At 53.3% G+C, this 25052-nt stretch overlaps 1 protein-coding gene across 2 annotated transcripts; it reads left to right on the top strand.

Annotated features, from left to right (window-relative positions):
- Positions 1–746: 746 nt before the first annotated feature.
- On the top strand, positions 747–12823 carry SLC35C2 (solute carrier family 35 member C2). Of its 2 annotated transcripts, XM_031433701.2 has the most exons (11): positions 747–835; positions 3706–3785; positions 4400–4745; positions 5344–5494; positions 6435–6498; positions 7177–7249; positions 7789–7957; positions 8044–8127; positions 10442–10617; positions 11769–11898; positions 12237–12823. In XM_031433701.2, the coding sequence occupies exons 3-11, from the start codon at positions 4626–4628 to the stop codon at positions 12362–12364; spliced, it is 1095 nt and encodes a 364-aa protein (XP_031289561.1). In that variant the 5' UTR covers positions 747–835; positions 3706–3785; positions 4400–4625; the 3' UTR covers positions 12365–12823. The 2 variants fall into 2 exon arrangements, with proteins under 2 accessions (XP_031289561.1, XP_031289562.1); XM_031433702.2 differs by lacking the exon at positions 3706–3785 and having other exon boundaries at positions 755–835.
- Positions 12824–25052: the final 12229 nt, after the last annotated feature.

Consider the following 25052-nt stretch of genomic DNA (forward strand, 5'->3'; position numbering starts at 1 on the left):
CCAGACTGGGCCTCAATCTGCAACCCTAGGCTGCCTGGCCTCCAAATGCCTACCCCCACCCCCCACCCAGCGTGCTCTACCTCTTAATTCATCCTGCAAGATGAGTAAGATCTTAACTCTAGCTGGCATTTTGGGGACCACTGAAACCTGCCCCTTGGCTACTTTTCCAACCATGGTTTTTGTTAACTCTTTATAAACAAGTGGTCTCCAAGCCAGGCTCCAACCTCGTCTCCTTATTTCCTGCCTGGGATGCCCTCCCCCCAATTTATTGAAATTGAGATAATTTTTATAAAGTTCCAGGCACACAGAAAATGTTTCACAAATGTCTATATTTACCACCTCCCATTGATCTTCCAAGTCCTAAAATTTAATGCCCCTGACATCACTCCCCAGTTGGCTTGAGGTCCCAGAAGACAAAGCCCAGGAGAGATCTATCTTGGTGTTTCCATGGTTGCCCAGCACTGGGTTGGAAAAAGGTAAATAATTAGTTCAACAGTAGTAGGCGACTGTTTTCTGGCTGCCCGCAGTGCGCAGGGTTCTGCTGCAGGCACCAGGACTCCAGACCGAGGCTGTGGTTGAGCGCAAGAGGTACAAAAACCACAGTACGCAGGGGTGCTCGGCACCAGTCTCCAGTGTCTCCCGGGGCGGGGAGAAGGGCGCGCGGCACGGGATAGCGGCGGACCGCCCAGGGCGGTGGGTCCCGCCCCGGCCCCGCCCCTGACAACGCCCCCGCCCCGCCCCCAGCAGCTTCCGGCAGAAGTGCCCACCCCCGACGGCGGCGCTCGGGCTCGCACTTCCGGCAGGAGGATCCCGGCCCGGTGAGCCCACGGCTGAGGTGAGTGAGGGCGCGGCAGGCCTTCTGCGCGTTCCCGGGGTCCGGGAGGGAACTGGGGAGGGGCGGGGAGTGGGGTCCCGGCCCGGCAACGCGCGCCGCGGCTTGGGCCTATCCGGGTCTTGCCCCTCCCGGGCCTTGGTCTCCCAGCCGTGGAGGGCCCGGGCCTCCGCGCGCGCTCTCCTTGGCATTTCCTGAGCACCCGCGACGTGACCCGGGCAGGCATCACACCGACCTGCTGGGCCTGCAAGCGCAGGGGCCGCATCTCGCGGTGGGGTGGGAATTGGAACGGGCAGTAAACACGTGTGCAAACAAGGAAATGACACGTAGTGGGAGGTGCCACGAGTACTGGGGTGGGAGGGGATGGCCCAGGAGATTTAGCCGAGCATAGGTCTGTGGAAGAGTGTTCTGGGCAGAGGGGACAGCAAATGCAAAGAGGGAAACAGACTTGGTGTGTTGGACAAGGGGTCAGGGGCCAGCGGCCAGCGTGGCAGGGAAGGGAGGGGAGAGTGAAGTTGCAGATGTGGGCAAAGGCCAGAGGGTGGGAGGCCTACATCTCGCGCCTGCTAGGTTGGGATTAGTGCTGTGAGGGCCTGGTTTGCTTTCTGGGCTCAAGCCATCTCTCTGGCTGAATTGTGGGCTCCAGGCTGTAAGAGGGTAAGAGGAAGCAGGGACACCAGTTAGGAGACTTGTTAACTTTGAGAAGGTGCTCCCTGTGGCTGGGTAGTCGTGGGGACTTCACCTGCAAGTGGGGGACCTAGACTGGCTTGTTACAGGAAGGGCAGGGTTTAAACAGTGGAAGGAGGGCTTTGCAGTGTTGGAGTAGGAACTGCACCAGAAGCCAGAAGATGAAAAAAGTCCATTCACAGAAGGGTGCAGACTGCCCTGACTTGGAAGCCATGGGGGAACCTTGGGGAGAGAGTGCCAGGGGAAAACTCTTAGTGCCAGCATGCCCCTGTGGTTGTCTGTGGGATGCAAGCAATTGGTCTCAACAGGGAGCATGTTGCCCCCCAGGTGACAGTTGGCAAGATATGGAGACATTTTTGGTGGTCAGCACTTGGGATGAGAGGGGAGGGATGCTACAAGCATCTACTGGGTAGAGACCAGGGATGCTGCTAAACATCCCTGGAAGGCCCCTTCCCAACAAAGAATTATCTGGCCCCAAATGTCAATAATGCCAAAGTTGGGAAACAATGGTATAGAGGAAAGAGCATGGATGGGCCTGGAGTTCTGTTAGATGTGGATTTGGTGCCCGCATGCTCCACTCTTTAGCTTTGTGAGCAGGAGTCTGATTGTGGGAGGTGTCGGCAGAAGCAGAGAGGACCATAGAGGAGGCTAATGAATTGTGAAGGAGAGAGAGCATGGTGACTTGGATGGTAGTGGTGGAGGTCAGGAGATGGGACTCTATTTGGAATATTCTTTTAAGATAAAGCTGATAGTTGTCTGTTGATTGAATGCGGGCTGAGTCAAAGATGAGAACAAGATTTCTGGCCTGAGCAACCAGGTGAGGGGACCCCTGGCTGAGGTGGGAAGAGGAGCAGGTTTGGACAGAGGGTGGATGACTTCTGGAAAACGGGAGTCCTGGACAGGCTATGTATGAGATGCTTGATGTTAGCCATCCAAGCGAAAATTACAAGGAGGCAGTTGGATGTTCTTCTGGAGTTGACTAGGGGTTCAGAAGGAGGGATACACACTGGGGAGATACAAGCTTACATTTCAAGGAATGGGACCGCAGAGGGTGACCTAGCACCGGCATCTTCAACCCACTGGATACAACACCCTCTTTTTCAAGATAAATATTTCATTAACAACCCCCCTTATTATCCTCAAATGAAACTTCTGGTTAATAAAAACATCCTACACATGCATTTTTTTAATTGACTTTGCCCTTACTATAATATAAAAGAGAAATAAAAGGAAAGCAATTGACAATAAAATAAAGTTATTAACTCAGTATGTAAGTTCCTGGGCACTGGAAGCTGCAATGAAGCAGTCCCTGCTTTCACCTCTCTGTAGAACTTTCTAGAACGTGAAAGCCATGGTGCAGACTGCTGCAGCCGTGTTGTGTGACAGCTCGAGAACCACGTGTGCCGCTGCTGTTAGATGGTACCGTTTTTCCCAGCTGGGAACTCGTCGTTCTGTCTTACCAAAAACAGTTCTGTCTCCTCTCAGTGTCTGTGGCAAATGCATTCTTGGGACATTTTAGTGCATGGTAGAACCATGGAAAATTTACTCCGTGTTCCAGGCGAAACAGAGTTGGGTTCTAGGTTTGGGGAATTATAAATAGATCTTCTACCTGCATGAATGTCTAAGTTATGCAGGTTACAGAACAATTCTTGGTTATGTAGGTGGTGCCCCCGTAGTCTCCACTCACTAAAAGCTAGAGTTCTCCCAAAACACCACAGGTTTCCAGAGTTCCCCTGAAGAGAACCACAGCCTAGGGTGTCCTTCAGGCAAAGCCTTGTGCCAGCTCTGAGTTCGCTTTCGGGGAGGGGAGATGATAAGCCAGACTCCAGAGTACAGAGCTGAATGGAATTTCTCCCTTCAGGAAGGGCTGGGGGTGGGGGAGCTAGGGTATATCTGATCGGATGGTTCTAGGAAGAAGGAGGTGGCATTTCAGCAGGGTGAGAATGTCTCAGAGGAGGAGATGGGGGAAGAGGGACACACAGATGGAGCAGCTGGGGAAAACCACTGGACCTGGGTGGCCCGGTCTCCCACTCATTAGGCTCGGCTGGATTGATAGGGAGGCCAGGAGTGGTGGTGTTGGTTGTCTTTGGCAAGACCCTAGGCAGGCACCGCCTCTATGGGAGTGGTTTTTAGAGGCCAGGGCATGGGATGTATTAGTTTTCTGGTCTATTTTCATTGTCTTCAAGGCCAGATCAGTGCCCTGAAAGTCACGTGCCCTCTCTTGCATCGAGCCAACAATCCATACGGTGAACTTTCCATGTGTCAGGTGAGTGTAAACTAACACAGATACCGCGGCTCCCGTCTGTGTGGAGCTCACAGCCCCCCAGGGGATACAGCCAGCATGCAGATCCTCAGGCTTTGCACACGTGTGATGAAGGAAATGTAGGGGGCCCATCAAGGGGGCGGTGCTCCCCAAGGAAGTGACATTTGAGCTGAAGATAAGTAGGACCAGTTGAGGAGGGAATGAAGGCAAGGCAGAGCGTTTGGTTCCCTCTGGCAGCAGGAAGGAGCCCGGTGTGTTTGGGGAAAGGAAAGCCTTCTGGCAGGATGAGAGCAGGAGACCTGGTGCTGAGGCCGGAGAGCCTGGCTGGGCCGAGCTACGGGAAGAGTTTTGGTCTTTATCATAATAGCCCTACATGCTCCTGAAGGGCTGCAGTCTGATCTGACATGATCAGATTTACATTTTCAAAAGGTCACTTTGGTGGAAATTCATGGAGAACCACTTGAGGTGACAGGGGAGTGGATGTGTTGAGGCCGAATGCCAGCAGGCTCCTTCCTGCTGTCCTGTCTGCTTGTTCCCTGCGGGGCAGGCCTGGGGTGGACGAGTCAGGTAGCCCTCCCCCTGCCTGAGCCACCGGAACTGCCTTTTCATCTTTCTAGCCTCAGACCTGGGGTTAATCATGGAGAGTGTCAACGCGGGCCACCAGCCCCTCAGGTGAGGACGGTGCTCCGTGGACAGTTCTGAATCATGGAGGCGGAGAAAGTACCGGCCAGGAGACTTTCTCGTTGAGAGGTGTGGGCCCAGCCCTCCAGCTCTTCCTGCCGGCCGTCTTCAGGAGAGGTGCTGCCCCCGCTGACCCGAGCCAGGAAGCTGCAGCTTCCCCGGATGGGGAGGTGGGCCCTCGACCTGGCCTTCGTGTGGAAGGCGGGGCTGACTCTGGGGCTGGTCCTTCTCTACTACTGCTTCTCCATTGGCATCACCTTCTATAACAAGTGGCTGACCAAGGTAAGGCTGAGGCCTCACAGTGCCAGGGCTGGATGGAGGTGGCTGCAGCCAAGGCTACAGTCCCCCCCCCCCCCGATATTTAACAGCAGGAAGGCCCTGGATTCAACTAATTCAATTAACTGAAAGCCTGTCACACCAGTGATAGGACAGGGCCGTGCCAGGGATTCTCCTTAAATATTTGGGTAAAGGGGAAATTGGAAAAGGGAGACACTGAGGATAGCTGGAGAACTTGAGCCCAAAGCCAGCAGCTGCTCGCCAGCCAGTGAAGTAGTTCAGTATTTTGATAGTTGCCACAGTCATATGGGTCCACCCCAACTCCTACCTGGGTATGTGCCATGGGGAGGGCTGGAGGGAGCTCACAGTCCTGGTAAAGTGATGCAGACGGCACCAGGCTATGACTGCCCCCTCTTCTGCCCCCTGCTGTCTGTGTGACCTCCAAAACTGGGGAGAATGTAATGTGGGGGAAGGCCCCACGTACACTGCAGAGCCCCAGGAACTACTGAATTAGCGCTGCCACCACCAGAGGGAGGCGAGGAGGGAGGCGAGACCCCACGGGCAAGGCTGTAAAGGCTCCCTCTGTGCTTTGGGCTCCGTACAGAGCTTCCACTTCCCCCTGTTCATGACGATGCTGCACCTGGCCGTGATCTTCCTGTTCTCTGCCCTGTCCAGGGCCCTGGTTCAGTGCTCCAGCCACAGGGCCCGTGTGGTGCTGAGCTGGGCCGACTACCTCAGAAGGGTCGCTCCAACAGGTATGTGCCCACTGGCCGGCCCAGGGGAGAGCCTGAGCGGGCGGAGGAAGCTCAGAAAGCCAGAGGTCCAGAACAAATGGAAACCTCAGAAAGGAAGCCTTGTGGCTTGAAGCTCAGGCCCTTCCCCTCTCACTCCTCTGCCTGCCTCCCTGACCCCCACTTCTGCCTCTTAGCCATCCTGTCTCCCCACCCCCCCAGGCACACCCAGAGAAGCTTTGACACAGTGGTGGCCTTGTAGTCCCCTCACCCTTGAACACACACTGAGTAGGCACTATGGCCTGGAGACAGCAGTGCGCAGAGCATGTAGTGCCTGCACGCGTTCTGCCAGGCAGGCGCCGGGGGCCCACGGAGCACCGGGGAGGGAACCAGCCACAGTCCGTGGGCGGCTGCGCAGGGAGGGTTTCCCGGAGCAAGGGCTGAGTTGGCTGAGACCTTGCGGGGAGTGGGTCTGGCGGATCCTGGGAGGGCAGGCACTCGTGCCTGGGGGAGGTTCAGTGTGTGGGTGGGTCTGAAAGGGAACTGAAAAGCGTCTCAGGATACTGAGGACTCTGTGTTGTTGAGAGGAAGTGGAGTTGCAAGAAATGAGAAGTCCTCCGGGGTCAGATCCTGGCGGACCAGGTCCTCTGGGAGGAGTGTGTGTCTATCCCGCGGGAGATGGGAACCACTCTGAAGAGCTTCCAGTAAGGGATCAGCAGGATCAGGTTAATACCTCCATCAGGGGGATGTTCAAAGTGTTTTTAACAAGTGGGAACAGCACAGTCAGAAGGGACTGCAGCAGCCCCCACCCACCTTTTTGGGGGCCAGGAGTTAACCCTTCGGTTGCTGGGTAGAAAAAGAGGAAGCCAAGACAAAGAGGCCAAAGAAGGGGGGTACTCAGGCGCCTCATGGCAGTATTCTTATCACTGGCTGCGGGTCCTCTGGGCACCCCTTGTCTCCACAGCCCTGGCGACAGCGCTTGACGTGGGCTTGTCCAACTGGAGCTTCCTCTACATCACCGTCTCGCTGTGAGTACCAACCCCACCCCGCCACTTCCCTTTGAGGCTCCGGCTCTCACTGTCTGTCCAGCTGGCTGGCTGTGTACCCAGCGGCGGGCCAGCCACCAAGCCACTGTCCGGGACCAGCCCTTGTCTCTCCACTCCTCCCTGACACCCAGCAGCTCTCCCAGGAGTCTCCAGCCTCTTCAGGAAGCCAGGCATGGAAGGGATGTGTGCCTCCTTGCCAGGCGGCCCGGCGACAGGACAAAGGAGAAAGGGCACTGATGGGTGTGCGGTGCACACAGCTGCTCAGGGGCCGGCAGAACAGTTATTTCTTATCTCTGACTTTGCACTTCAGAGAGCACAGCCCCTGCCTTCTCTTTTCTCCCCTTCTTTCATTCTTCCCACCTTATCCTGGTCTCACTGAGGGGTAGGCAGGTAGTAGGACGCCATAAGCTCAATGTTGGACCTGCAGCCTTTTCTCCCTGGTGATAATCAGAGACCTCTTAGTCAGAGATTTCTTGTGATTAAAAGTCATGTGTCAGCCGAGAGGACTCAGGCCACCTTTCTTTGGTGGTCTGTATCCAGATTGCCCTGCTGCCCTCAGAGAAGTCAGGGGTCTCCCCCAGCCTTTTCCAGAAAGGTGCTGCCAGCTCCTTTCTTGGCAGTGGGCTCCAGTGGCTCATCGTGAGTAATTTTCCCTTCCAGGTACACAATGACCAAATCCTCGGCGATCCTCTTCATCCTGATCTTCTCTCTGATCTTCAAGCTGGAGGAGTTGGTGAGGCCCCGGCTTTCCTTGTGTCCCTCCTACCCCCATAGATGCTAAGAATAAAAAAGGGGAACCTGAGCAGTGGCTTGTCCTTGTGTGTGACCGAGGAGACAAGGCCAGCCCAGACGGCAGTAGCTCCCTGAGGAAGGACCTAGACACAGGGCACTACTAAGAATACTTAGAAACCAGAGTGGCAGGAGCGGTGACCAAAGGAGAGAGGGTTCAAAGACGAGGGCCCAAGCGGCAGGTCCTGGACGCTCCCTGCAGTGGGGCAGGAGCCCTTTGTTCACTAGATCCAGGGGGGTACGCGGTGCAGCCACATGGGGGCCCAGGACAGCTGTAGAAAAGCTCTGCAGTATTTCAGGATGTTGGGCACATGCCAACTGGATGTCAGCTGTGTACATTGATGGGAAGGAGCTGGCCAGGACCCCAGACTAGGGCAGATAGAAGGGTGTCTGGCCTCAGGGCAAACCAAGATGGCTGCTGACCCCCAAACTCCAGGCACTCGAGACCCTCAAGTTGATTGCAACTGCTCCCCATCCTTCCAGCGTGCAGCACTGGTCTTGGTGGTTCTCCTCATCGCCGGGGGCCTCTTCATGTTTACCTACAAGTCCACGCAGTTCAATGCTGAGGGCTTTGCCTTGGTGCTGGGTGCCTCATTCATCGGTGGTATTCGCTGGACCCTCACCCAGATGCTCCTGCAGAAGGCGGAACTCGGTGAGAGAGGTGCCTGGGCACCAGGCGGGGTGGAGGCAGGCCAGGCCAGGTCGGGCCCAATGGCTCATCCATGTTGCATTCTGCAGGGCTCCAGAACCCCATTGACACCATGTTCCACCTGCAGCCACTCATGTTTCTGGGGCTCTTCCCGCTCTTTGCCATATTTGAAGGTATGTTGGGTCATCCACAGCAGGGCCACCATGGTGCAGCAGATCTCCCATCCCTGCTCTGAGCCCATCACGGTGATAGCTGCAAGGTTACGGAGATCAAAGATGCTGTCTCTTCCCTGGCAGTGCCTGGTTTGGGGGCTGGTCAGACACTTAAACCAAATGGCTAGAATCCAGCACAATAAATGCTACCTAGAAAGTGTATGCAAAACATAGCAGGTGGTAATGATGGTGAATGCAGACAAGCCCTAAAGGTATACCAGAGCTGTTCTGATGATTTTATTTTCTATTTTTTATGTTTTTAAATTTTATTTATTTTATTTTAAAAATTTAAGTATAGTTGATGTTGATCATTTTAAACCTGTTAGTTCTTTAATACTCCCCAAAACCCCATGTGGCAGTACTACTACTCTCCCCATCTTGCAGGCGAAAGAAACTGAGGCAGAGAGAAGTAAAGATAGCCTTGCCCGAGGTCCCACAGCTCAGAAACAAGCCCCGAATGTGGAGCCAGCAGAGTCCCTCTTCTTGACCATTATGCCTTCTTTTTCTTAGAAGGAACAGAGGGTCATGAATTGTTTCAGGATGAGGGGGTAAAAAAGCAAGTCAAGGCTTCCCAGACAATGCATTTTGGAGAATGAATGTGATTTTGATAGCCTGATGAAGGCAGGCATCCCAGGAGGCAGGAAGAGTAGGTTCAGATGTGGGGAGGAGAGTGCACTTTTGGGCAGGGGTCTGCTGGGGGCCCCGAGGTCTGGGTGGGGTGGGTGGCACATAAAAGCCGAGGCAGGGAGAATTGTCCAGGCCAGAGATGCAACACCACCTCCCTTTCCCCAGTGTTCTGGAATTAGTCTTTGTCCCCTGTCTGTATATCCTTCCTCCCAGAGTCCCTTCTGTCCTCAGGGTCATTACAGAGAATTCTGTCCCACATCCATTTAAGTTTCAAGCAGTGAAGCGTCTCAAACCTCTCTGAGAAAATTATTCTGCAGCCCTGTTGTCCAGGAAACTTATGTTCTGCAGCCTCTTTTTTTTTTTTTTTCCCCCCCTTTTTAAAAATCTCTCACCATCCCTTCCTTATGCCCCCTGTACCAAATGCTGCACTCTCCCTCCCTTCCTGGGTGTTTACACCATTCCCCATCTCTGCAAACCCTCATCCGAAAGCCCCTGGTAGTCATCACTTAGCAAAGCTGCATGGATTTAGCTCCTTTAATCTTCTCTGGTAAATTAATCCCCCAAGCGCCTTCATTACTATGTTGCTCTTCCCCAAATTCCCTTCAATTTGCCGACGCCTTTGCAGTACTGCTGAGCCCAGCACCAGACGAGATGTCCTACATCAGGAGGCTGTTTGCTGTGGAGCCAGGGAGGGGGAACTATCACTCTGCATTTCTTTGGTCTTTCCCTCCAAAAATCTCAAAGTACTCAGCCGGCCTCCCACTTCCGCAAGTGTCCATTGTGCCTAGTCTGGGGCTCTCCTTCACACCGTGCTGCTCCCTCAGGGGGCCTTTCCTGCAGGGAGGGACCCAAGGAACCGTTCTCTCAGATGGACAGTGTTGAAGGGCTGAGAGTCCTTTGAAGTCTAAGCAACACTTGGTGTGGGTATGCCCGTGTGGTTGTCTCTGGAACAAGGGACCATGGTTTTGTAATACCTTGATATATGTGTATGTGTGTGTGTTTACTTTCTGAGAGCTGTTCATCAAACTATACAGTCTGGTCGAATCCCAGCCCTTTTATTTTGTCATCGAGGAAACGGGTCTAGAAAGGGGACATGTCTCAGCTGAAACCCACAGATACGTAATAGCAAGACCCAGATTAAATAGAGGTTTGTAAGGATAGAGTTTCATCCCTGTTTATAGGTGGCCCACCTGAAATTTAAGGGATTCCTCCAGTGGCTCAGGGCATAGGCACTCCTCGTGTAATGGGCTACCCCATCTCCCTGGCCCACTGGGTTTCACAGCTGCCAAAGCCGCGTGAAGTCACCTTCCCCGCCTCCCCCCACAGACAGGTCGGTACACACTGTGAAGGAGCAAGGTGCTTCCTCCCGATTTCCTCTGCGATGCAGCCCCTCTCATCACCATCTCTGGCTTGTATTAACCCAGGGCTCTCTGGCAGCCATTACTGCTTCCCTGGTTTCCCTAAGTCTCAGGCCATCTGCGCGGGATTCTCTGACACCTCCCGTCCTCGTGCTCAGAGCCCCAGGTGGCAGGTGCTCAGAGAGTGTACGCTGCAGCAGCGGCAGACCGCATGCGGGTGGGGGGCAGGGTGAGGCTCCTGGGCGAGCACACCCAGGACGTGGCCTTCCACTCCCCCCTGTTGCTTTCAGGTCTCCATTTGTCCACATCTGAGAAAATCTTCCGTTTCCAGGACACGGGGCTACTCTTGCGGGTACTTGGGAGCCTCTTCCTTGGCGGGATTCTCGCCTTTGGTTTGGGCTTCTCTGAGTTCCTTCTGGTCTCCAGAACCTCCAGCCTCACTCTCTCCATTGCCGGCATTTTTAAGGTACAGTCTTGGAGGTGACCCCAGTCCTGTCCTAGAGGGGAGCCCCCTGAGGGTGTCCCAGCTCCTGCATCCCAGAGCCCTGCAGAGAAGGGACAGAAGTGCCCAGTCAGGGTTCTGCGTGCTGTGCTCTCACCTGTACTCCCTCCGTCACTACAGCCCTGTGAGGTAGGGATGAGCATCCCTGCTTCACAGATGGGGAAACAGGCATAAAGACCTTCTCATACCCCAGGATACACAGCTAGGAGGTAGCCAGGCTGGGATTCAAAGCCAGGTCTGACTCCACTAGGCCTGGGATGCATTTACATTGTACCAGGAATGCTAACTCTGATCCGTTGGCAGTGGCCTAGAGCCAGTGGTAGAGAAGCCCCCAGCCAGACATCAGTAAAGAGTTCTGTGATTGATTGGCAATGCCTGCCATGGGCACAGTAAGGAATGGTTATATCATGAGTGTGCTGCGTTTGCCAGGCCTGCCTTTACTAGCAGCATCCTTGCCCTTTCATTCCATCACTTCTCCCATTTCCTCCCCCACCATCTCTCCCTCCTCCCTGCTCGGGGCCACGGACCAGGCAAACAGTGATACTAGAGCAGTGGTGTAGAAAACCAGAAGTTTAGGTCTGCCCTGAGGGTCTTCTGGTTACCAACCAAAGGATGAGGCATAAGCTGTCATCCTCAGAATTATCTGACCCATCCCATTTGCAGCCAGTATGTATGAAGAGCTCCTTGACCAGTGTGTGTCTTGTGCAGCCCAGTGTGACTGCATTTCTCCCATGGCAGCAGGGGGCTCTCCATACACAGGTGCCTTCTGGAAGGGCAGCTGTCCATCCCTGTGGACATGGCTGTGGGCTTGACTCCCTGCACTCCCAGCCTGGATCTGGTTTGCCTCTTTCAGTCCTGACAGACCTCTGTGAGAAGCACCTCCCCGGCTGCATCCCAGTAACACAAAGGGAGGAAAGCATTACAGACAGGCCTGGTCCCCTGAGCTTGGGGAGGCTTTCCCCACTGCCTTGCAGGCCAGCCTGCCAGGGCCCAGGAGTTTGGGCAGGTCTGGCTCTACCCTCTGGGTGTGTCCGGTGCCCCTGCCCTCCTCCCTCCTTATGAAGGTTCCACCTCCTCCAGCTGGTCACATCCCCTTCCTGCTTCTCTGCCCACAGGAAGTCTGCACTTTGCTGTTGGCAGCTCATCTGCTGGGCGATCAGATCAGCCTTCTGAACTGGCTGGGCTTTGCCCTCTGCCTCTCGGGAATATCCCTGCACATTGCCCTCAAAGCCCTGCACTCCAGAGGTAACCAGATCTCCCCTTTCAGAGGCCTGTCTCCTGAGAACATTCTCCTGTGACTCTGCCCCACTGATTTCTGCTCTACCCAGCCCTGCCAGAAAGAGACAGGTGGTTCTTGACTCCTCAGAGCAGTTCCAGTCTCATGGCTGACTGTACAGTTCAGCTGCCTCTGCATTGGCTGTCCCTTCAAGTCAGGAAGTTTGCCTGATGATTCTGCCATCACCACTCCTCCAAGAAGTCATAGGGGTCACCTCCAGGGGGTGGGTGGGTGAAGCCCTGGGTGACTCAGCACACATGCCAGGGGAAGAAGACTGGGTCTGTAATGGGGCTGTCTTTATCTCCAGGTGATGGCGGCCCTAAGCCCTTGAAGGGGCTGGGCTCCAACCCTGACCTGGAGCTACTACTCCGGACCAGCCAGCCAGATGAGGAGGACAATGAGGAGGAGTACTTTGTGGCCCAGGGGCAGCAATGACCAGCCAGGGGACCAACTTGGAAACAGGTTGCTCCCCAGCCTTCACACCTGTCAGCGGCTCGGGGACCCACATGGCCCCTCACAGCTGCCAGGGAACGGTAGAGCAGGAGTCTCCTGCATTGGGCCTCGGAGAACACATGACCACATGGTGGAACCAAGGCAGGGAGCTGGTCCAGCAGGGGTGAGCACCAGGCCAGCCTCGGACAGGGCCGGAGGCGGGTCTAAGCTGTGCTGGCTTCACAGCAGGGGAAGAGAGTGGGCTGTTTCTCAGCTGCTTGCCAGGCTCTGAGCGCCAAGATGGCGATGTCAGAGGCATAACAGGTTTCTAAGGGGACTGGGTTTGGACTGCAGAGCAGTTAGGAATGGGAGATAGAGAATCTGGGGCCTCATCACCTGGAGAGCATCTTTTCTCAGACAGCAGGTCTATTTATAGTTTGGAAATAAAGGGTTTATGGTCCACTGGCTGCCTTGTGTTGCCTGGAGGTGCAGGGGCAGGGAAGGGCAGTGTGGGTCTGGCCTCTCCCCTCCTTTCCCTGCCTGGGGCCTTTCTTCAGATGACTGGTCATACTCCAGGCCTCCCATGTCCTTTGTGTGTGTGTGCTATCTCCTGGGGCCCCACCATACCTGCAGTCAGGGAAAAAACAGGTACTGAGCATCAATCCTGGGGATGTCAGCCTGATTTGAATCCCAGCTTTGTCACTAGCTGTGTGACCTTAAGCAAATTACTTAACCTCTCTGTACCACAGTTTTTTCATCAGTGAAATGGGGATAATAATTATCTCAGAGTTGTTCTGAAGATTGAGTCAATATTGGTAACAAGTTAAACGTTATGTAAGTATGTATTTTGAAAATCCTTTTATCATCTGTGGAACCAAGGCCTTGAATGAGTGGCCATATTAGGATTCACGGCCAGGGCTGTGTACCCACGTGCACGTCCAAGGAACAATATAGAAATTTGTGGGCCTCTGGGACTTGGGCCTTCTGCTCACCTACCTTGGACATGTCCCGCTGCCCCTCTAGACTGCAGTCTTTATAAAATGTAGAGGGAGGAGGTGAGATCCCAGCTCTGATGTGCGTTCTGACGCCTGGCCTGCTCCTGTGAGCTGGTTCCCCTACCATCGTGAGAGTTGCTGGTCCCCGTCCTTCTGGGCAGAAGTGCTTTTAGGCACTCACAGCAGGTGGCGCTATTGCACCGCACTTCTGCTCCCATAACTGCCCAACCTGTGCCACTATGCAAACCCAGGTAGGAATCCTGGGAGGACGGTGGTGTCTGCAGGGTGGAGACCAGGTTGGGACTTGTTATGAACTGTTCTAGATCTGAGCCACTATAGCTCAGCCCAGTAAGTCTAGAAGAATGTTAATACTTCAGAAACTGGTTGGCAAACTTTCTATGCAAACGGCCAGATAGTAAATATTTTTTGTTTGGGGGCCATATGGTCCCTGTCGCAGCTACTCAGGTCTGACATTGTAGCTGGAAAGGAGCCACAGATTTAGGTCTAGAAGCGAAAGGGCGTGGCTGTGTTCCAGTGAAAGCTTGCTTGCCGAACCACAGTTTGGCTCGTGGGCTATAATTTGCCAACCCCTGCTGTAGGACAATCTTGAAGAGTGAGCCCCACTCTCAGTCTTATGGTGAGAGAAACTGAGGCCTGGAGGGGGCGGGCAGTGACTAGCCTAAGGTCCCCAGAGCCTCTGGGTTCAAAAGGAATCAGAACCAAGATTTCCTGCCTCCAATTCAGCTTCACAACTCAGACTTCTGGAATGGAGGTGTGACACCCAGATAAGACGCCCTAAAGTGGTGTCTTATCTGGTTCCTGCACCTCTGCCCGCCTTGGATTCTGCAAGCTCAAAGGCTAGGATTAAAGGAAACTTACGCTCCACCCTGGCTGACGTGGGGAGAGCCAGCAAAAAGGAGTGGCCTGCTGGGGGTGTCCCAGCCTCTGCTGGAGAGGCTGCTTGGGATGCAGGAAGCTTGGGTGGTAGGGAGAGGCTGCCAGAGCCCTGCTGGCTCAGGTGGATGAGAGCTTCCTGTCTGCTCCCCGCTCCATCCCTGCCTCCCCGCACAGGAAGCAAGTGCTGTCTGGTGCAGTAATTACAGGGTGCAGAGCAGGGGCCCCCACCACCCGCATGTTGGGTTCAGTGACAGCCCCTCACTTAGCGGCAATTACCAGCCAAGCCTAGAGGAGGGCTCCCCTCCTCCTCTCCAACCCATCCCGCCCAATCGCCTGGCCTCCTGGGCCAGACAGCGTCACCCTCATCTTTGAGCCCTAGAACCCATGCTGTCTGCAGCCATTGCATCTCAGGGCTGCAGCATCACCATAGCAACTCGGTGATTGTACAGGTTGAAGGAAGCTGAGGATGTGACTTATCTCTCCAAGGCTGTGGCATCTGTCCCCACGAAGCCTCCAGCTCCAGGGCTTCTGCTGAGGTGGGTGGAAGGGAGGAGGGCTGACCTAGAGGTACGAGTTTTAAGTGCTTACAAGCCCACTGCCTCTCCTGGGGGCCTCCGGTGGAAGGAAGGTTAATGCCCCCAATATATGAGGATGTCCGCAGTCGGGGGCGTGGTGGGGATGAGAACAAGCTGGAGTTTGTCTTTGGGAGAGAGCTGAGACATCAGGCTGAATCTGGACTACCTTCATCTTCATTCTGGTACCTCCTCTGCCAGGCAGGCTCAGGAGATCACCTCCATCCATTTTTTGCTCCATTCTGCTGAGAAAAACCTAAAACCTCCAGTGGCTTGGGAGTAGAGTTGCATGGCACCAAGAGAATTGTTTGTGGTACTTGCCTTTGTTTTCTGTATGATGGACTGAATTGGGTCCCCAATTTCCAGTCCAGGGAACTTAGGGTGGGGACTTCCTGATCCTCCATTTGGATCGACAGCATTCAGTGAGTGCTGGCTGCATGCCAGACACTGCTGGACCTCGGATAGAGATGTTTGTCCTTGGAGAGATGGCGAATGGGGCCATCATTCCTCCCAGCCCACGGAAGCGTTGAGGCGCAGGAGACGAGGGAAATGGGAAGGAGAACAGTGTGAACGTTCACTGGGCACCTTCTAGGTCTCTCACATCGGTTATTTAATCGCTGACAACCCAGTGCAGTAGGAATTGATTGCACCTATTTCCTAGTCGTGGAAACTAAGCTCGTAGAGGTTAAGTACAATGGTGCCTAAGAACACAGCCTCGGGATGCCGCCAGGCTTGGATTCACATCTCCCTTGCCCAGAGATCAGCTGTGTGTCTTGCGCATGTTGCTGATTTCCTCTGAGCCTGTTTCCTTTTCTATAAAGATGGAATAATAATATATATCTCCCAACGAAGCTATTGTGAAGATGAATTAAAATCATGTATGTAAGGTAGTTAGCACAGTGCTAGGCATGTAGTAATAACCACTCAGCGAATGTCAGCAGTAAGGATGTGGTGACTAAGTAAGTGAGAGGAGGAGCAAGCATTGGAGTCCTGGCCTTTTGAGGTCACCATCCCTGCCACAGTGCCTGGGACAGTGGAGACACTTAACAGATGTTTGTTCCATGAAGGAATTTCCAGTAGTGAAAACGAAAGTGGGAATTTTCCAGGTTCCAGGGACCAGTTTAACTTCTAAATGACTTGCCCTGCAAGAAAAGGCTGTCCACTGCCCCCACAACCCACCCCTTTTTGCCAGCCTCCATCCTCCCAGCATCCCCTTGAGCCTTCACCCTAACCACATGACCCTGACCTTAGCCAGGCCCCTTTGACCTTGCTTGGTAGTAACCAATTAGCTTGACTTCTGTTCCCATGGTCATTTACAGTTTCTTTGGCATCTGGTGCATTTCCCCCAGAAACTAGGCCCTAGTCTGGCTGGCATCCTGCTGGTGGGCCCATCTTTTTCTCCTGGATGTCTGTTGAGAACTCTCCTGCTGGGACAACAGAGGGACAGAACAGAACGAGGAGGAAATGCATTCAAATGCATTCAGCAAATGTTTCTGGAGCATCAACACACCCTGCCCAGTGAGAGCTGCTGGAGATGGAGAAATCATTGAGATGCTATTGCTGTCCTCGAGGAACTTCTGCAGGGCTTTTAAATCCAGCAGGTTCTCTGGGAAGTAAACTCAGAGGACTGCCTTCCAGCCACACTCCCTGCATCTGGGGAAGTATGTCTTTAATTCCCAAAGGAGGATCTGAGCAGCCCGTCACAGAATCTACCACGCCTAAGGTCCACAGCCTGGCTTCAGGAACAACCAGGGGTCTCTGAAGAGGAAAGCATCATCTGGAGCTTATGTGCCTTTCTCTGGGGGAGGTTTCCTTGGCCCTCCAAAAGATTGAGAATCACTGGTCTAGGGAAAGCCAGACTTGTCCAAAACTTAAAAACAACATGATCAAAGATGCACCCTATTGGTGCTCAATGAATATGGATGGATGGATGGATGACGGATGGTTGGATGGATGGATGAGTGGATGGACTGATGCCATAATAGAAGAATATGTGGGAGGCACAGAAGAGGGAGCAACCAATTCTGCCTGGGGCAGGAGGAGAGCAAAGATTCCCAGGAGCAGCTGAGCTGATGAAGTCAGACTTGAAGACTGAATACAAGTTTCCAAGCAGAAGAAAGGAGATAGGCATGCCAGGCAGGAAGCAGATGCAAAGACACGGAGGTCCGGGTGAACATGGGGGCAGTGTGTTTTGGCGCCACAGGAATTAGTTCAGCGTGGCTGGCCAGAGGTGCATGTGGGTAAGAGGAAGAGAAAGGGGGTTCCCTCCTTTGAAAAGCCCACAGGTTCCAAGGAGGTATCCTGATAGGAATTGCTCAGGGGGCTTTTGAACAAGCCGGTATCTCCCCTCCCCCACCAACACTTAACAATTGCCCTGTCTTTAGGTGGGGGGAGGGGGAGGTCCTAAAGATAATCCCACACAAGTGAAGAGCATCTGATCGTTTACCACCTCCTTTCCCATCCTTCTTTGCTCCTGCTGTCCACCCCTGGGGGTTGGGTGTTATCAACCACCCTACTTTCCAGAGGAGAAACAAACTAGAGAGGCCAGGTGACTTGCCCAAGGTCACTCACCTCCCTTGCTCCCAAGCACAGCCAGGAGCCATCCCTACGGGACTCACACATCCCAGTGCCCTGCTTTCCACTTCTCTGGTCTGAACCCCTCTGGTTGGGATGCCAGCGATCTCACTCGCCTCCGGGAATTTGGCTCCTCTGGTTAGGAGTGCAAAGAATTGCATGCCACAGGGGTCTAAGGGTCTGGCGGGGGCAGCATCCCCGCTGACCACGTTTTGCTCTGGGAGGAATCCCCCACTGAGCCAGAGCCTCCGTCCTCTTCCAGGGCTGCCCCATGAATTAAACATGCCCCCGTGGTTAACTCAGTAATGCTTTTATTAATAGTTAATTACTCAATGCGCACTGGGGAAATGAGCCTCACTCAGGCCTCGTAAATTAAGGCAGTGATCTCGTGAAGGAAGCCAGTGGGAGTTCATTACCCCCTCTCCCTTTGCTACACCTCCTGGCTCGCCATTTAGCAGAGCTAAACGATGGTGGGGAGGTGGAGGGGAGGGGGGCGCGATTAGGGGACAGGCACCTTCTCAGGGTGGAGGCGGGAAGCGGAGGAAGGACATCCAACGAGAGAAAGGGCCCGAGGAGGGTGTGGAGAAGTGTGAGTGAGCTGCAAGATGTTACTCCCCCACTGTGGTGGTTGTCATCGGCCGTGTTCCCTGCCACTGCTGGGGACTCAGCACAGTCCCCAGGGACTCCAGTCCAGAGCAAGGCCATCTGTCCCAGGTGTGGGTCTCCCTGGCAGAGAGGAGCAGATCTCCGGAGCTCCGGCCTCAGAGAAATGAAATAGGAAAGGCCTCCCTCCCCCACTCCCGTCTTACCCATCTCACCGGCTTCCCTTCCCTGGGCTAGGTTTTTGTTGTGGCTGCAGCCAATTTGCCATCCTGATTTTGCGGCTGAGCTGGATACGGGGCTTGTTCTAACCTGGTTTGGCTTTTCTAAATTTAACTTTCTTCCATGTTTTGTTTCCCCGGAGACAGAAGCCCCTCTATTTATCTTCCCGGAAGGTGAAAGCCAACATTTGCTTTGAACCTACTATGTGCTAGGACCGGTCTGCTGGTTTATGTTGATTTCTTTCTAATTTTAAGCTGTGACTTTGGGCCAGTGACTCCACCTCCCTGGGTTTCCAATTCTTCGTCTGAAAAGAGAGTGAATAATACTACCGGTGTCTAGAGTTACTGTGACGATTAAATGAAGTACTTCGAACACTGCTGAGCGCACAGTAAGTTCTGTCTAAGGGGCAGCTACTATTATTATCTCCTTCACAACTGTGCTGCCATTTTACAGATAAGCAAAGTGAGGTTTTAAATCCGTGCTTTGGCTTGTTCCAGGACGTGTGATCCAGAACTTCACGTTGCCAAAGCTCATCACTTTCCTTCCATGGAAGCGAAGCGGGGAGCCAGTCTCTCCTCATTGGCCGAGTCCCAGCAGCCAGGAAAGATCTGCCCTTCTGTCCCCATGTGCGTCACAGAGTTTCTCCCAGCCAGCCTGGGCTGAGACACAGGAGCACAGACTAGCTGGGCCCACCCAGGTCCAAATCCTGCCATAACTGTTAGGCATCACATGGGCCCCTGGAGCCTCAGTTTCCACTTCTGGCAAAATGGGCTCATGGTCACACCTACCTCCCTGCACAGATGTAAGGATTTCTGTTTGCAAGTGCCTGACATTTCATAGCCTTCTTTGAGAACTCTCTGCACCTGGAATACCAAAAACCTCCCTCCTTGGGTTGTTGGAGGCCCCATGGCCATGATGGGCATCAGTCTGCCTTGCAAGTGGGAAACTGTGGAACAGGTGAGCTGCTGTGGTTCTTGGCCAAGGCCACTCAAAGGCAGGGATTTTCCGACAGCCCCTGAAGGTTAAACACTGCCCCAGTGGACACGATGACCCTTGGTCTGATGGGGGCTCTCCTGGGACAGTTGATACAGAGGGCTGGGGACAGATGGCCTCCCGACACCCATGCCAGCCACCAGCTGCCTTGCAAGCGGAGGCTGGCCTCTCTGCTGTGACACACCCCCCCATACTGCCAGACCCACACATGGACAAGGAGTCTGGGGTGGGAGTTTGAGGAGTGCGGCTCCGGGTTCATCTATAATATGTAGCGTCAGATTTAAATGTCACTGCTGCAGGCGGCTGACCCGGGTTCCCACACAATGGGCCGCGAGGGGCACCTGTGCTGCCTCTTCATCTTCCTGGCGGTAGCTGACCAAAGGGAGGGAGATTTGGTTTCTTAAAAAAACTAAACAGTTGTTGAGCAGTCTGGCGTTGCCTGGGCAACAGCCGAGGGGGAGCAAGAAGCATCTTATTGTTTAAAGTTATTCTTGCTCGATTTCAAAGGATTGTTCTGAAAAGACCACATTCTCCGGCTGATCCTCTCTCTCCCCCGGCCCGGCTGGCCGTGCAATCCCGGCTCCTGTCCTGCCTCAGCCTCCAGGGCCACTTTCCAGTCCAGGGCCGTGGAAAGGATCCTGGCCATGCTGGATATCAGGGCACCGGGGACAAGTTCCCTCCCATACTCTGTGAGTTCACCCCAGGCCCAGAGGGCGCATGTGAAATAAACACGCAAGCAACAGGCCTGCAAGGAGGATCCAAGCTCCCCTGCCACGGGCTGCTTTTCCAGCCATCCCTGACCTGGGATATGGACACAAGTGTGGCTCCATGACTTAGGGGTCAGCTCATAGAAGTGCTTGAACTTGGTGGGGTGGGCAAGGAGGGGAATCCCTGCCACATAATCCAGAGGTGGGCATCTTAGTTCTCAATCCCAGCCAGGGGCAAGACGCAGGTGGCCATCACGCCAGGTCACTGCTTGGGGGCCATAGCTGAGTGCAGCCGCCAGGATCATTAGAGACCGTGTAAGTGGCACCCCAACCCCCCTACCCGTCATGTGACACTATCGGAATTGTCTACTCAGCTCTCTTCCCCGAGAGACTGTCAGCTTCCTGACAGCAGGGCCACATCTATTCATCTCTGTGTATTTTTGTAAGCTGCCTCAGAGCCTTTCAGGAGCAAGGCAAATTCCGATAATCCAGATGAGATGTACATATATTTTTAATTAAAACATGTTTAGATAGTACATACACATGATGCAAAATTCAAAGATTCCAAAGGAATAAATGCCCATGTCCCCTGCCACCCAGCCTCTCTCTGTGGGGACAGTTATGGTTTCCAGCTTCTGATGTATCCTTCCAGAGATAGTCTGCTCTTAAAGAAGCAAATGGGCATCAAATAAAATGTATTATTCACATCTCCAGCTCCTATGTCTACACAGGGCCCTGGCAGATGCTCAATGAAGGTTTCTTGGATAAATATATAAGTGGAAGGATGATGGGTGGGTGGATAGATGGATGGGTGGTGGTGGTGGATGAATGGATGGACGCCACTCTTGTACTGTTAGTTCCCTTTTCTCCCAGGTGTCTGGGTTCCCTAACAAGAAGTTCCTTGAGAGAAAGGTGGGAGGCCCAGCAGCAGATACGTTGCATCTGAGGGGCCCATGTTCTTCAGATGGAGACGTTTCATAGGCAGTTGGATTGTGGTTGTATCAGGTGGGAATCTTACTCAACTGCTAATAACAGAGATCCAACTACAATGGCTTAAATCCAGAAAGGTTTTCTTTTTCTCATGATGAGAAGTTTTGATAGAGATTGAGCCCTCAAGGATATCAGAGTTGAGGTCACTGTGATATCCTTAACCTTTTCCTCGTGGTCTCCAAAAAGCTGTTGCAGGAGGGGGCTCCAACCATCAAGTCCATGTAATAGGGAGGAAGAAAGAGGAAGAAATGGGGCAAAAGGATGAGTCCACCTCCTATAAGGAGCTTGTTCCTGGAGGCCCCACCAAATGACTTCCAATTAGATCTCCATGGCAACCCCTAGCTGCAAAGGAGGCTGGGGTGTGTGGCTTTTAAGACAGGTATGTTATTCCCCCAGATAATATTGGGGCTCTATCAACAAGGAAGAACAGGCAGCTGGACAGAGTAGGCAACTAGCAGCCCCTGCCACATGGGTGGAGGCTCAGAGCAGAGTTCTGGGCCCCGGGAATGGACCCAGCAGGAAGATGTGTCCCAGGGAAGAGCATAAACTATGGTTCAAAGGTGTGAAAGCTTGGGACTCACTGTCAGCTCTAGCCTCAAATACCTCTGAATAGGACCACTTCTCCCACCCCTGCCCTGGTCCAGGCCCCATTGTATTTCACCTGGGTGACTGCAGTGGCTTTACTCCTGGTCTCCCTGCTCCACCTCTGGCCCCTTGCTGGGTGCTCCGTTGTCTGCCCAACACCCACAGTGACCCCCTCATCAATAAATCAGAATTCATGGCTCCCTGCTTCCCTCCTGGTGGAAGCTCGCATCTCACTCAGAATGAAACCCCAGGTCCTCACCGTGGGCTGCTTGACCCTCCTTGATGTGGCCATTGCCCTCCCCATCCTCTCCCACTGTCAGTCACTGGGCTCCAGCCACGCCGGCCCCCTGGCCCCTTCCCACTCTGGCGCCCTTACACCTGCTGCTCCTGCAGCAGCCTGGAATGACTTTGACTCAAAACCTTCTCATGGCAGCTCCTCTGCCTCCTTCAAGTTGCTGCTCAAATGTCACTACCCCAGAGAGCCCACCCCACACGGCTCTACTTAACCCCCCCTCCCCCCATCACTCTCGACTCCAGGACTTAACCCATTGGGGGCCACGGACCCCTAGGCCACTTGTGAAACCTACAGACCCCTTCCCAGAATAACGTTTTTAAATCCACAGAAGATGCATAGAATCACAAAGGAAGCCAATTATATTGAAGTACAGTTTTCAAAATATTTACAAAACAAACATGCTGCAGCGCTATGTGTACTTCCGTATGAACGCGTATGGCATCTCTGTTAACCCCCACGATTGTGAAGCAGTGATGAGTGTCAATGATATTTTGAAATGTCTGCAACCCCCTAATGGGATGGGAAATATCCAATTTCTGTGGTGACGAAATCACAGGCAATGCCAATATCCCCGCGATGTGTTGCCAATACTTTTAATTGAGGAGAAATACTATATTTCAGTGAAATTAGTGAAATAAAAATGTAACTTTCCCCCCCTTTAACTTCCCTGACCTTCCCCCTCCCCCGAATTCTGTCCATAGATTCCCTTGGAGGAGCCTGGCTGGTTTTGGTTTTGGTTTTCTTGAAAGCCCCTTTCTTTCCCTGATGCGACACAGTTACTTGTTCACTTGCTTACTGTCGGTTCCGCCCAGGAGGGCAGACTTTATCTACTCTGTTCTCTGCTGTATCTTCAGTGCCCAGAACACTGCCAGACATGTAAGTGGTCAATATATATATATGTGTGTGTGTGTGTGTGTGTGTGTGTGTGTATTTTTTTTTTTAAAAAATAAGTGAATAAGCAAAGGATGAGGCTGGAGAGACAGGGAGGCTAGAGACCGATCTGAGGGGCCTTGAATGCCACACTCAGGAGCATGGCCGTGGCCAGTGGTGATGGACTCCCCCTGAGAGAGATCTGCCTGGGGGCGGATGCTGTCAGCCAGGCTGACGGGATGACTGGGGAGGGGAGGGACTGGCCGAGGCTGCCTTCCAGAGGCAGCTTTCTGAGGGAGGCTCGGGCATAAACCACCGGGCGTCAATCATGAGTGTCATCAGTGGATTCACTCACTCCCTGCCTTCCCGCCCGCTCCTTCTGCCCCCCTGGGTGTGAAACAGGAACCTCGGAGAAGCCACTGTTTCTCAGTGTTTCCAGGGGCAATAAGGATGTGCCAGGCAAGGGGACAGGGCCCCCAGGGCTGAGGAGGCAGGCCCCGGGGGTGGACCAAGGAGAGGCCCCAAGGTCCACCTCAGAGACCGCTCCTGCAGAGGGACCTGGTGTGTCAGATCCTGGAGTCGAGAAGTCGAAGGGTCACCCCTCCCAGATCGCAATTGGCTATTCAGAAGCAGGGATTTTACAGCGACCTGAGAATCTGGAGAAAGAACACACTTCTGGAACCAGCCCACCTTCGGCCACTTGTTCCTTAACTGCACGCAGTTGAACAGGTCACATAAACACTCCCCACCTCCATTTCCACACCTTGAAAATGAGGGTGGGGGAGGATTTAGTGGGGAAAGTGATGGATCTAAAACAGCCAGCTCAATGCCAGGTGTGTGGCAGACAACCGCAACAAGCGGTTGTCCTTGTCACTGTTAATGTAGCAAATGACGGGACAGGGGGACCCTGATCCCTCTACTGTTAGCATTCCTTAACAATCCACTTTATCACTGCCTGGAAAGAGGGAGTGGGGAGGCAGTACCATAGGAAACAAGTGGGTAGTGGCGAGAAAAAGCCATTTCTGGAGTCAGATCTGGGTTCAAATCCAGCTGTGTGACCTTGGGTAAGCCACATCACCTCTCTGAACCTGGGTTTTCTCATTCAGAAAAAAAGGGTAGTACCTTCTTACCATAGTGCGGTGAGAATTACCAGATGAGAAGGCTGTGTGGAAGGAAGCAGGCCATCTGCAGAGCCTGTGAATACATGATCACAGTCCCAGCCCTACGCAGGGCAAGGAGGACGCAGACAATAATAATAATCCCCCGCTTTTGTCAAGAGGTCCACACTTTAGAAATCACTTTTTTTTTTTTTTTTTTTTAAGAAAGCACTCTTTCACATCCATCATTTCATGTGAGCCTCACTCCAGCATTTCACGATGAACAGGACTGAGAGTTTGATCCACATTGGACAAATGGGGACACAAGAGCTCTGGTGGCCACGGACTCACAGAAGCGATCGGCTCAAAGCTCGCACAGCTGGGGAGATTTAGGGATAGACGTGAAATCAGGTATCTAAACTCCCATCTATTTTCAGATCAATCGCTTGGTTGATCCACTCAACATAGTCCCTGAGTTAAGCCCCAGGGATATGGGAGTAAATGGGTAGACACGACTTCCGCCCTTGAACTTGGAGCCTGGTGGACTTAGGATGCAGAGACCAATTCCGACTCTGCATTAATCACGAGGAGACCCATAATCTGCTCATGGATGATAGTCCGGGGAGCTCCCTGAGCCCAGAGTCATGACTCTGGGTGCTCACCTTGGGCAGTGTGTGGTCCAGGAATAGGATACTTCTCTGTCCTCAGGGATGAAGTCTACTTGTTAATAAGCCCAGAGATTCACCCTAGGATCCCAGCATGAACAAGAGTCCTAAAATAAAGTGTTCCCTGGCCAGATGCATTCAGGAAAAGGCATATATCTTTCACCCTCTGAGAGTCACGCAGCTTTAGAACATCCTGCAGGCTCTCTGGAAAATCCTGCAGAAAAGAAACCAGTTTAATTCGATGCTTCTCAATTGTGCTTAACCACATGAATAGGGTTTTGTTTGTTTGTTTTTTCCCAAGTCACATCTGCTCACTGGGGAAAATGCCAGGGTGGTGGAAAGAGCACAGTGTCTAGAGCCAGCGACTTGGGTTTGAGGCCCAGCCTTAGGTGTAATTGGCACTTGATAAACCATGGAAACATTACAACCTTGAAGAGGGGACTTGACTTGCCCAAGGTCACTCAGCATCAGACTTAGAGCCCAGGTCTCCACTCAGTTGATGTGAAAGGTATCCTTAGGGTACATAGCACTTTGCGGAAGGCAGCCCTAACAACCTGCTGGGTGGGTGTGATTTGGGTCTACTAGTCCATGCAGTGCCTTTGCAGATTACAAAAAGGTGCCTCCTTCTC

Source organism: Camelus dromedarius, chromosome 18 (genome assembly GCF_036321535.1).
Source record: "Camelus dromedarius isolate mCamDro1 chromosome 18, mCamDro1.pat, whole genome shotgun sequence".
NCBI classification, from domain to species: Eukaryota; Metazoa; Chordata; class Mammalia; order Artiodactyla; family Camelidae; genus Camelus; species Camelus dromedarius.

Coding starts and splice junctions, on each gene's coding strand:
- SLC35C2 (XM_031433701.2), top strand. CDS start 4,626: ATGGGGAGGTGGGCCCTCGACCTGGCCTTCGTGTGGAAGGCGGGGCTG. Junction 6,499..7,176: donor CTCTACATCACCGTCTCGCT/GTGAGTACCAAC, acceptor TTTCCCTTCCAG/GTACACAATGACCAAATCCT. Junction 8,128..10,441: donor GCTCTTTGCCATATTTGAAG/GTATGTTGGGTC, acceptor TGTTGCTTTCAG/GTCTCCATTTGTCCACATCT.